Source organism: Ursus arctos, unplaced genomic scaffold, assembly GCF_023065955.2.
Source record: "Ursus arctos isolate Adak ecotype North America unplaced genomic scaffold, UrsArc2.0 scaffold_8, whole genome shotgun sequence".
Lineage (NCBI taxonomy): Eukaryota > Metazoa > Chordata > Mammalia > Carnivora > Ursidae > Ursus > Ursus arctos.
In genome coordinates, this window is record NW_026623100.1 from 49,383,329 (window position 1) to 49,395,919 (window position 12,591).

The 12,591-nt window shown below is 47.7% G+C and overlaps 1 protein-coding gene across 1 annotated transcript; it reads right to left on the minus strand.

Moving 5' to 3' along the window:
* Positions 1 to 1,143: 1,143 nt before the first annotated feature.
* On the minus strand, positions 1,144 to 8,217 carry IL1F10 (interleukin 1 family member 10). The gene is made up of 5 exons (XM_026517305.4): positions 8,183 to 8,217; positions 4,513 to 4,572; positions 2,507 to 2,592; positions 2,110 to 2,237; positions 1,144 to 1,826 (listed from the first exon to the last, which is right to left on the minus strand). Exons 2-5 carry the CDS (start codon positions 4,542 to 4,544, stop codon positions 1,614 to 1,616), a joined length of 459 nt encoding a protein of 152 aa, XP_026373090.1. The 5' UTR covers positions 4,545 to 4,572; positions 8,183 to 8,217; the 3' UTR covers positions 1,144 to 1,613.
* Positions 8,218 to 12,591: the final 4,374 nt, after the last annotated feature.

Here is a 12,591-nt window from a genome sequence, read left to right on the forward strand (position 1 = left end):
CCAAGCCCATTCTGTCTCAGACCCTGTATGCTTGCTATTCCTCTGCCTCATCACTCCCAGTCCCACTCGCTCCTATCCTTCAGCCTCAGCTCAGAGGGCACCTCCTCAAAATGAGTCATTCCCCCTTACCACCTTCTCCTATGTTATATCACTCAATACCTACTGCCCTCACCCTCTATCATGTGAACTGCTCTTGTTTGTTTGTTTTCATCTTTGATTATTTGCCTGTTTAGTGTTTCTCCCCCTCAATTATCAGCTCCAAGGAAGCTTGTTCTTGTTTGCCATCCTGTCCCCAACTCCCAGAATAAGAGTGGGGAACGACATTGGGGTCAGAAGGGCCAGGATGACCTTGAGTTCCATCATTCATGGCTCATGTGACCTTCAGCAAGTTATTTCACCCCTTCTAGTTCAGTGTCCTCATCTGTCAAACGGGTAAAAACGCTTGCTTTGCAGGGTGGTTCTGAGGGTGAAGACAGCCTGTCCTTGAATGCCTGGCCCCTGGTGCATGCTGGATGGACGCTGAGTAGTTACACGAAAGAGGAAGAGTACCAGCTGCCCACCACTCTGAGCGCTGACACCATGGGCTCTCTGCCCTAGCCTGCACCCGACCCCAGATTGTTTGTGAAATGGAGAGGGACTTGGGCTCTGAGGACGAGTGTCAGTCCTAACTGCAAACTCTCAACCGAGTCCCAGTCCTGTATTGCTGGCTGGGACAAGTCACCTCAGTCTATCAGTTCTACCACAGCCTTAAACTCAACACACCCAGTACAAACTCACCATCTCTCCCTCACTGCTCCTTGGTCCTCACACGTCCAAACCAGCAGACAACCAGTGGCACTGATGAATCACTGTGAAATATCTGATAGACAAATCACAAGACTTGAACTAAAACTACAATTGTGAGCAGCCCAAGATGTAGTCCACCTGAGGACAGAGGGGGAGACGTGGATTCTGCCTGGCACTTATGGCTGTTTCTAGAAGCTCTGGAGCAAATGGGCTGCAGGAGAGGCTGTGGGCAGCCTTCCAAGAACTCACTGAGCGACCCACATGCTTTCATTAAACACTGTTCACAGGGGCCTGCGAAGGCCTTGTACTGTTTTCCTATGGCTACTGTAACAAATTACCACAAATTTGGTGGCTTAGAGCAACACACATTTATTATTTTACAGTTCTGGAGGTCAGGTGTCTGAAATGGGTTTCACTGGGCTAAAATTCAATTTCTCCTGGAAGCTCTAGGGGAGAATCCTTTCCCTTGCCTTTTCCAGCTTCTGGAAACCACCAGCATTTGTTGACTGGTAGCCCCCATCCTCTATATTCGAAATTAGCAGCATAGCATTTTCCAGTTCTGGCTCTCACCCTTCTGCCTCACTCTTATGAGGACGCTTGTGGTTACACTGGGCCCACCGGGATAATCCAGGATGGTCTCCCCATCTCAAGATCCTTACCTTAATCACATTTGCCAAGTCCCTCTTGCCTTGTAAGGTAACATATTCACAATTTCTGAGGATTAGGATGTAGACATCTTTAGGGGGGCATTATTCTGCCTACCACAGATCCTGAGCAGGATGAGCTTGGTTTGGGGGCATCAGCTTGGAACTCAGCCTCCTGCCTCCCTACCGACTCTGTTCAAAGTAGAACTCAGTGCGGGCCAATGGCTCACTCTCCTTGACAAGTTGTACTGGCTGCTGGGGCTCAGCTGGGCCACAGAGAAACCAGCCAGGCCAGGCCGCGGCCTCAAGCCTGAAGGCTGAGCCCAAGCTTCTCTGGAAGAAGGTGAAGCGTGTGGCCTCTTCACCACCCTTGTACAGGTCCTCGATGTTCACGTCCTGTGGGGGCAAGGTGGCTGCTGCAGGATGAGGCCACTGGTTGAGATGTCAGCCCTAGAGGCCCCCGGGGGTGGCCAATGAGGGACTTTACAGGGAGGGCCTGTACCCAGGGCAGTGCCTTCTGCAGGTTCTAGAGGGCAGGGGTCTTGGCACTAGGTGCAGAGGGAGGGAGAGGCATGTGTGGACCTGGCTGGAAGTCCACAGATGGCTGCAGAGATACCAGAGCACCCTGGAAGCCAGGCCACGTCTGCAGGACCCCCCAGAACACAGTGTGGTTTCTCACCTCCAGCTGCAGGGTAGGCCCCTCTCCTGTCTCCACACAGGCTAGGCAGCGACTGCCTCCCTGGATCCCCAGGAAGATGGGGACTTTGGTGCGGTCCAGGCCTCTGTTGGGAAGTATGCAGATCTTCTCTGGGAGGAAAGAGAGGAGAGAGCCAGGAGATGAAAGGACCCAGATGGCAAGCTCTCAGCGAGCTAAGGCTGGGCAGGAAAGAGCTGGCCCAGGGCGCACCTGGCCTGATCCCTGCATACAGGCTGCCGGGCAGGCTGGGGCCCCTGCAGCAGTCATGACACCCTCAGAAGGAGAGGTCCTCATCTGCTCCCTGCCTCTTCTCACTGTCACCAGAGGCAGGAGGGGAGGGGAGAGCCAGTCCGAGGGGATGGAGGCTATAGGTTCTCACCTGCGCAGCTGTTGTCCACATTGGGATCTCCCACCAGGAGCTGGTCGCCTCTTGAGTATAGTGCCTTCTGATCTGCATCCTTAATTCTGGAACAAGACGGTAGTGCTGATGGCCTGCTCCCTTCAGGCACCACCAAGCCCCAAAGTCTTTCCACCCCCATGCTCTGAAGTACTACACTGAGCATTTAGGTGTTCTCTCCCACAGGTGAGAAGTGCATGACTCCACCCAAGAGCAGGTGAAACCAGGTCAGCCTTAAGGCTAGGGAAGGTCTTCTGGAAGCTCGTGATTCTCAGAGGCTCCCTTTACCAGCATTGGCCTCTGTCAGGGCCCTGGGGCAGTGAGGAAAGCCAGTGCCTTCTCATTGATGGGTAGAGTTTTCCTGATTATGCTAACCCCTTTCATGCCCTTCCTGAGAAGTTTCCTAATGAGGCTCAGATGTCTCTAGGATATAGTGAGCCTTATCCCAGGTTTTCTGGGCCTGACCCAATTTTGCAAAAATGTTTTATTTTCTTCAGTGAAGAGGATTAATTGAATGTATAATCAAGTGTGGTTTGTGGGGCGCCTGCGTGCCTCAGTCAGTTAAGCGTCCGACTCTTGATTTTAGCTCTGGTCTTGATCTCAAGGTCATGAGATTGAGCCCCATGTCAGGCTCTGTGCTTAGCGTGGAGTCTGCTTGAGATCCTCTCTCCCTCTCCCTCTGCCCCTTCCCTTCGCACGTGCTCTCTTTCTCTAAAATACATACATACATACATAAATCTTTTAAAAAATAGTGTGGTTTGCTTTTCAAATATTTTAAAGGCTTTTTATAGAATAAAATCCAAAATCAGGGGAAAAAAATCCTATGTGACAGTAGGTGTGCCAACATGGCCACCTTGTTCCATGTGAGGTGTGTTCTGGGGTGGCCCCGAGTTATGGGTGCCAAATTTAGGAGGTCAGCAAGGCGCCGGAGCAGGGCGTGTTTACAGTCATTTGGGGTTGGCAATGATTTCAACGATCGGCCTGGGAGGGTAAATACGTGCTGGGGAACAGGGAGGGAACCACGGTGAGTGCATGCAACATCAAAGTCATGCAGGTTATTAGCTTGCAGGCTACTAGCTCGGTGGCTTGGCTGGTTTCAAAATGTCTGTCAGCCGCTCTCAGGACCTGGGGAGCCCTCCCTATCTCCAAGGGCAGAACCAATGGCCAACGCCATTGCCCCCAGGAGATTTTTCTCTCTCAATAACAGCTAATTATAATACCCTTCGCTAATGATTGTATGTGTGTAAAGTAGGTTCACTTGTACGATAAAAATAAAGATCTGCAAAGAGCCTGGCTTGCCAACCGGACAACCAGGACTGCGGGGTTCTCATCTGCCAGCAACCACCTATCTGGAGACCAGAACCCAAGTTAGATACCCCGAAGTGCTGACGTCTGTTTTGTCATGTGGGTGCTTCATGCACACGTGTCTTGCCTTCCCAGGCACGTTGTAACATCTCGGAGGCCCCGACTGGCCCCCTAGTGTCTAGGACAGGGCAAGCCCATGGAGGAGCTGAGGAAATGTGGCCCAGAAAGTCAGTCTGTTTTATTTGTGTTATGTCTCATCTCGTTCCTCAAAGGGCTGGAGGCAGTTTACAATGAAAAATCACAGGCCGTCACTGAGATTCAAAATTGTCTCTGAGCTCTTGGAGAGAGGAGGACAGAGCCGCACAGGGGTGAGTCCTGGCTCTGTGTGACATGAGGTAATTTATTTCACTTCTTTGAGCTTCAGTTTCCAAATCTGAATGGACTCAGTCATGCCCCCCTTGTAGGTTACTCGGGAGGGAGGCAAGGCAGCCCAAGGGCTGGCATCTTGCGTATGGTCAGGAAAGACAGCTATTGTTAGGATGATGATAATTAAGCTTAATTATGGGGCCCTTGAGATTTCTTGGATGAGGAGTTGCTGCATCCCTCCCTTCAGCCTTCTTTCCCTCTTCCCATGTCATCCCCAGACCCCTGGTTCAGAAAGGGAGGACTCCAGGAAGACTTACGTGTAGTATCTTGCCATGGGGAGGGAGCACATTTCTGCGATTGTGGGTGACTGGTCCTTGCTGAGGGGGAAGGAGAGAAGGGCTGTCAGAGAAGGGTGGGTAGAGCTGGGGGGCAGACCCCCCGGGAGCTCCCAAATCACCAAATCACAGGGTAGAAAAATCTCACTAGGCTGCTTATCTATAACCGGCCTGCCGGAATCCTCTATGATCTCCCTAGGCTAGCAAGCTCCAGGCAGCCGCGCCTCACCCTCCTTTGGGGCCATCTGACAGGGGTGTGAGCCCATGACGTGTGCATGGTGCTAGCTTGGGGTAACCGAAGAACGGGTTCCCCAAAGAGTTTAGACAGGAGTACTTCCTGGGGCTGAGACTGAGGTGGGGCGTGCTCCAGCCTCACAGTTTGAGGATGAGCTGAGCTCAAACCTTGTCCCACTGCCCAGCCTGGCCCTAGAGTCACCTGAAGGTTCTGATTCGCCGGGGCTTGAAGTGACTCCATGACCAGCCAGGCTTGAGAACTGGTACACCATCTGAGTTTTTCTCACTCTCCAGTGAACATATAAATCACCTGCTGGTTCTGGTTCTCTAGATCTGGGCTGGAACCTGAGACTGTGCATTTCAGACATGTAACCAAGTGATACGTATGCTGCTGGTCCCTGGCCACAAGTAGCAAAGGACTAGATAGATGATCCCCCAGCCCAGCAGGCCATTGGCAGTGTGGCCTCAATGCAAGCACAGTTGATGCTGTGCTCTCTCTCAGCCAAACTACTGGGGCTCCTTTGGTTGTAGAAACAAAAATAATGGGCAGGCTAAGAGCTATGTGAAGGTCTGGCCAGGACAGATCAAGCTGAGGGCTCTGTGTGAGGATGATTCCCACTCTTGGTCAGTGTGAGCATAAGGGGCAGGCAGAAATTCAGTGTGGTCCAGTCCAGCTGGATTTCCAGGGGCCCCAGAAGCCTCCTGTCCTGGCCAAACCCCAAATCCCAGTATTTCTCCCAAAGACTGCCATATCAGGCACCGCCTGTCTGGGTTCTGGCTAGACTGTGATGAGGTGAATAGGAATGAGAGGCCAGCTTCTAGTCCATCAGAGAGCCTGGGGTCCTGGTGCTAAGCATCTGCCATGGTCCCTCCTAATGTGTCACACACTCCATCCCCTAAGCTTTCCCTTCCCTATTGTCCCCAAGTGACCTTTCCCTGGACTCTGGCCTATTGTCCTCCCTGGACACCATCTCTGGCTTTCTCAGACTTCATAACACCTGTCCTGAGTCAAAAACCACCACCCAAGTAGCACTGGGCTTTCTCCATCATACCCTCTCCTTGTTCTCCTACACATTTTCTATGTGGACTATGTTATCTCCAAGACCAGTATTAACTTCTGTGGAACCAAATCTAAAGACTCTTTTGAGTCCTCTGGTATTTGGCTTCTGCCTCCTCAGAGCTCTTGACATTGATTGACTCCCTTCACACTTCCATTTTCCCCATCTCAGGTCTGTGTAGTTCTCCCTTCCATTTGGTGGTGTCTCTAAGGCTGGAAGTCACAAGTCTAAGTTCTAAGCACATCTCTCACATACCCCATCGAGTTGCCATTCATCCATTTCCACAGCTGCAGCGATCTTCTTGGTCTAAAGCCTCTTAAGCCCCAACTGAACATGCTACTTTATCTCCAACAGTCTATAGGACACCTTCATTTAGACTTCCTGCCATCACAACCAACCAAAGAGATCTGAAGTCAAATCAATCTTCTCCTCCTTCCAGCCCATTCATCTCCCCCCTCCTCCTTATTGTATGTCTGATTTACCAGCAAGTTCCAATAAATTATTCTTTGAAATGTAATTTTGTCTTCTTTTTTGAAAGATTTATTTATTTATTTGAGAGACAGAGAGCACATGCATGAGCTGGAGGGGCAGAGGGAGAGAGAGAGACAGAGAGAGAGAGAGAGGGAGAATCTCAAGCAGACTCCATGCTGAGCACAGAGCCCGACACAGGGCTCAATCTCACCACCCTAAAATCACGACCTAAGTTGAAATCAAGAGTCAGATGCTTAACCGACTGCACCACCCAGGTGCCCCTAAAATGTAACGTTGTCTTCTTAAAAGCCATGGTACCTGTGCCGGTATTCCTGGTTTTTCTACCTTCAATCCAGCCCAACCTATGTGAGGTACCTGGACCTATATTCTAGGTATTGCTTTCACAACATCCCCACCCAGCTCTAGAGTCTACAGTGGCTGCCCATTTCATCATCATCTGGCCCTGATTCACTTCTATAAGTGTATTTCACTTCTCTGTGGACACTAAACCACCCTTCCAGGCACATGCCTTCTTTCTTCCCAGTGGGCATGCTCACAGTTGTCTTTGATTTCCCTCCTTCAAAAGCCATCCTTCCTCCTTGCCATCCATTCAGGTCTTTTGGCATTAGAGCACTGGATATGGTATCATTTATCTATAGGTTGAGTCTCTAGCTCTGCCAAATTAATTATCAGGTCAGAGTAACAGCTCAGACATACAAGGTCATGTCACCTCACCTCCAATTCTCAGTTTCAGCATCTGTAAAATCATGGAATTAGAGTCTGTGGTTATTAAGATTCTTTTCAGATCAAACGATCTATGATTCCATGACTCAGAGTTTAATGAATCTTTCTTTTACTCTTGCAACCCTACTCTGAACTCCTATTAAATTTCACTGTCTTCTGTATTGTTCTATATACAGACATTTGTTTCCCTTATAAAAGTTAACAATATCTTGATCCATGAAGTGTGGCGTGTAGCTCCCTCCAACCACCCTGACACACATATGCTTAGAAGCAGGACATAGAAACACACACAGAAGATTTCAATTGCCAGGCTGGGTTCTAGACCTAGCTCTCCTACCAATTTATCTTTCTACCTTAGAAAGTAACCTTTAGTCCCTGGGCCTCCAACTTGTTATCATTAGGAGGAGAGGCTAGGCAAGGTCAGTATTTTTCAAAACTAAGTTTCACAATGAAAATTTACACAGAAACCTAATGAAAGTAAAATGGATAAAGAGGACTTGCCTTTGCTGAAGCAGAGAATGAGGGTGACACCAGAACCCTGCTAACACTGTCCTTGGCCACTAAAGCAGGCAGTTGGGGTACTAATGAACCCCAAGCCTCACCACACACTGTTGAATACCACTGGCCTAGCTGATTTCTTCTGAAATTATTTTCTAAAATTTATGTTTCAGAAGGGGGAATGAAGCATGAGAGACTATGGACTCTGAGAAACAAACTGAGGGCTTCAGAGGGGAGGAGGGTGGGGGAATGGGATAGACTGGTGATGGGTAGTAAGAAGGGCATGTATTGCATGGCGCACTGGGTGTTATACGCAACTAACGAATCATCGAACTTTACATCAGACACCAGGGATGTACTGTATGGTGACTAACATAATATAATAAAAAATATTATTATAATTAAAAAATAAAATCTATGTTTCTAAATATTTAAAAATCTTGACTTGGTTTAACCTATGCCTTCTCTCAAACTCTTTCTATGTGCTCCCAGACTTATTTAGCATCCCACGATGTTCTGTGGAGGGGAATACCTTGTTATCTAGAGAGCTTGCCAGGAGGAGTTAAGGGAGGGGGCATACCAGAGATATTGAGAGAAAGGAGAAGGAAAGTGAGAAGGAGATAGAATACTGCCGATCAACAACTGACCTGCAATCCGGGGTGCCTGGAACGTCCGACTGATTTCTCCAGGGCATCTGCCCCGAGTTTATACTGTCTGGTCAGGGTGGGTCAAGCCTGCAGCAATCTTTATAATTGGCTCTAGGATGGGAAAGAAGAGCCTAGGGATTTCACAATGTCTTTAGCACAGTATGGATAATAAGAAGGTGGGGGCATTAATGAGCGTTTGTTGAAGGGGGAGAGAGTCACCCATAAAGCCCTGGCAGAAGCCAGGCAGTGGGCCCCTGCTCATAGCTACTGTCATTGACACTATTATTGGTGGTTTCAATAGCCAGATAAACAGTCTTGGGGTCAGATGTCTTTATATCACCTTCCCGTTGGTGCGCCATGGAGCTCCATCCTAGGCTTAGAGAGGTAGAAGAGGCAAGAGAGGATATGTTTAAGGGGCCCAAGGACAGAGCAACCTCCGGTGTTTTAAGCCAGGCTGTGGCCAGTGAGACAATATAAGAGAGGGGACTGATGGCACTGGAAAGAGAGGAGGGAAGTCTCTGCTTTTCAACAAGTCCTATTAGCTGGTATCAGGTTGATGAGACAGAGCATTTAAGGAAACCCACCTATAGAGGATATTGACTTAGATCCATCCTGGGACTGGGCAGCCATCGTATGCCCTGCACTGCTAGGACACATGACACAGTGTGAGCAAGGCAGGAATAAAGAGAATATTCAAGCCTCTAATCAACATTACTTAACTCAGGCCATCCATCCACCCACCTGTCTGTCCCACCATCCAACCATCCAACCATCCATCCTTCTGTCTACTCACAAGAGGTGGAGAAGCTTGGCATAATGTTCTCTGGGGACCATCTGCCTTACTGTAATTCTCACTCTTCGGTCATTTGCACAGTTCCACAAAGGGCCTGGTGAGAAAGTAGGAGAGGTCAATCCACATGCAGATGCTTAAAGAGTGAAAGATAAGAAAATATGGGCAGGGAGGAGACCTAATTTCTGTTTCCTGAGGCCAACAGCCATTCTTCATCCTTCTCCCAATCTCTTATCTCCTTGTGGAAAGGGCCAACGCATGGGATATTATGCCAGGCAGTCAATGAGCATTTACTGAGCATTTACACTGCTGTGTGACAAAGACGTGCAATGCCTGGTCCCTGTTGTTAGGTAGCTTTACAGTCCAGCTGGGGAGCTAAGTCATAAATACTTAAAAAGATAATTAAGAAGACCAGACTCTCTAATCTGCACGACAAGGGCATATTGGGAACAATAAAGGCAGAGAATCTCCTTGAGTAAAAAAATTCCTAGAATTGAAAGGGCTTTAGACATGGCTATAGGCTCCCTCCAAATGGAGAAATCTGTGCTATGGCACCCCTGAGACATAATTAATCATGCTCTTCTTCAATACCTCCACAACCTCTTAAAGAAACGCTGTGTGTGTGGTCCTTGTGGTTAAAATTTTGGGGTCACACATAGTTTACTCACCAGTCCTGCTGGTGCCTCCTGGAATTAAACAGAACAAGTTTATTTTTCTACTAGGCAGAGCTTTGAGTGTTTGTATGGGGCTTTCTGTGTTGTTTCTCCAGGATAAGTACCCTCAGCTCCCTGCCTCTGCCCTAATGACTTGGTCTTCGGACACTCTCTGCTATTCAGGACACACTCTTAGTCCTCAATGCCTATGCCTTGTACAAATGCCATGTGATGTGGGCAATACACGTCTGTAAATACAGATCAAGCTGGGGGCTTATATTGAAATTGAAGAAATCTAAAACCACTATGTCTTTTTCGTATGAACAGTCATGATGCCAGGGTCCCCCAGCCCATACATTCCCAAAGGTAGCATTTTACATTCCTTCTTTCTCTATTGACTCATGTCAGCTCATCCCTGCTAAAACCATTTTGAATTCTACCATCCTACAAATGATGAATCAGTCACTTTAGGCTGGAGAAAGCTTCCAGACTGAAGTGAGGTTTCGGCTGCTCCCTGAAGGGTGGGCCCATTTAGATGGGTGGAGGAGAGAAAAAGAATATTCCAGGGTGGAGGAATAGTTTCTACATTCTGTACTCGCTGGTTTCCAATTATTTGTCAAATGTTATTTGAAGTGTTTGGAAACAAATCAATACAGCCTTGACCTTGAGCTCATTTCAAGGGCCATAGACCCCAAATCAATTATTACAATGAGGGGAAGTTGGCATAGCAATGTAGCACAGTCAGAGCAGATGACCAGAGATCTCAATTCAGCAAAGGCTTCTTGGAAGAGGTAATGATATCAGACTATGGCTGGGCCCGTGGGCAAAGAGAAGTGTGAACTGGGTCTGCAGAAACAAACCTGGTGCCTGGAGTCCATGTTCTCGGCACTCCTGAGAGGCCTGTGGCAGGACTTGCGCTGTCTGCTACCGAGGGCTTTGGCTGCATCTGGGCCTCAGCAGCTCCACAGAGACAGACCCTTCTGGTCTGGCCACATCCTTGCTAGTGCCTCAGCAGAATCTGAACTTGCCAGGCTGGTCTGACTGGTGAGGTGCAGGAAGAATACCTGGGGCTTAGATTTAGGCCTCTCCTCTGGCTTCTGTCCTGATCCCCTAGAGTTTAGGCAAGGATGCTGGAGTCACAATCCCTGGCATGTCAGACTGGAGGTGCAAAGGTAGTAAAGGAAGAGCTAAACCTTGCAGACACAGAGAATATTCAACAACTTTAGTATGAGCAGCTTTTAAATAGAATGTTTGGAGAAATGAAAGGGCTAATGTTGATTTTGAGAAGGGAAATGAAAATATTGGAAAAAAATTGCAATCATAATAAAATAAATGCATTTATTTCTCTTTCCCTATGTATTAGTTATCTATTGCTGTGTAGCAAGTGACCCCAAAACTTAGTTGGGGTGCCTGGGTGGCTCAGTCGGTTAAGCATCCGACTCTTTCAGCTCAGGTCATGATCTCAGGGTTGTGGGATTGAGCCTTGCATCAGGCACTACACTCAGCAGGGAGTCTGCTTGAGATTCTCACTCTCCCTCTGCCTCTGCCTGCCCTCTGTGTACACACACTCTCTCTCTCCCTAAAAAGTTAAATAAATGAATCTTAAAAAAAAAAAAAAAAAAAAACCTTAGCAACTGAAAGCAACAAACATTTATTTTCTCACAGTTTCTGAGGGTTGGGAATCTAGACCAGTTTAGCTGGGTGGTTCTACTTCAGAGTCTCTCTTAAGGTGGCAATCGAGCTGTCAGCCAGAGTTGCATCATCTGAAGGCCTGACTGGGGCTGGGGGAGCGGCTTCCAAATGCACTCATGTGGCAGTTGGCAGGAGGCTTCATTTTCAACACATGGGTCTCTCTATAGGGATGCTTATGAGATGGCAGCTGGCTTCCCCCAGAACAAGTAAACAAAGAAACAGAGAAAGAAAACAAGATAGGAGCTGCAGAGTCTTTTATAATCTAATCTGAAAAGCGGCATAATATTGCTTCTGCCATGTTCTGTTGGCCACAGAGACAACACATGTACAATGTGGGAGGGGACACACACACGATGTGAGATGGGGTCAGCAGCAGCTGTGTTGATGTCATAGGGCTGCCATAACCAATTACCATCAAGCTGGTGGTTTAAAACAATGAAAATTTGTGCTCTCATAGTTCAGGAGACCAGAAGGCTGTCCTCCCTCTGAAGGCTTTGGGGAAGAATTCTTCCTTGCCTCTTCCTAGCTTCTGGTGGTTGCCTCAGTCATGGCATTTCTTGCCTTATCACCGCATAAATGCAATCTTTGCATCCATCTTCACGTAGCCTTCTCCCTGGGTCTCCTGGGTGTCTCTGTTTGTCCTCTCTTCTTCTTGCACATGCAATCATGTTGGCTGTAGAGCCCACCAGAATACATCCATGACCTCTTAACTAATTGCATCAGCAAAGAACCTATCTCCAAATAAGGCCACAGTCTAAAATTTCCAGAAGGACATGTTCAACCAACACGGGACCCTTTGGAAGCTGAAAGCCACACCTTGCAACCTCAGGGGGCTGTGACCACTCTAGATCCAGGATTGTTCTTTCTATAAATTCCTTCTCCAGGAGATTCCAACCACTCTAACTCATCATATTCTCTTTCTTCATGGCTTTGCTGAGGTCTGTGTGCTGATTCTGCCGCTGCTGACCACAGCAGCAGAGCTCAATTCAATTTGAATTTCACTCAGGGAAGTGGATGCTGAAGATGACTAGAAATATTGCCTGCTCTGTTTTCCTCAAGATTAACTTACTTATTACACAAGGAGTTCATCATCATTACAGAACAATTAGAAAATGTTTAAATAAAAGAATAAAAAGAAAAATCACCTGTAATTGCTGAATTGACATTGCTGAAATTGAAGTAAACTATTTTGGAATTTTTTCTATGCAGAAATATATAGATAGATATTTTTTTAATTAAAATGAAATTACAAGATATGTTAGTAATTTGCTCTT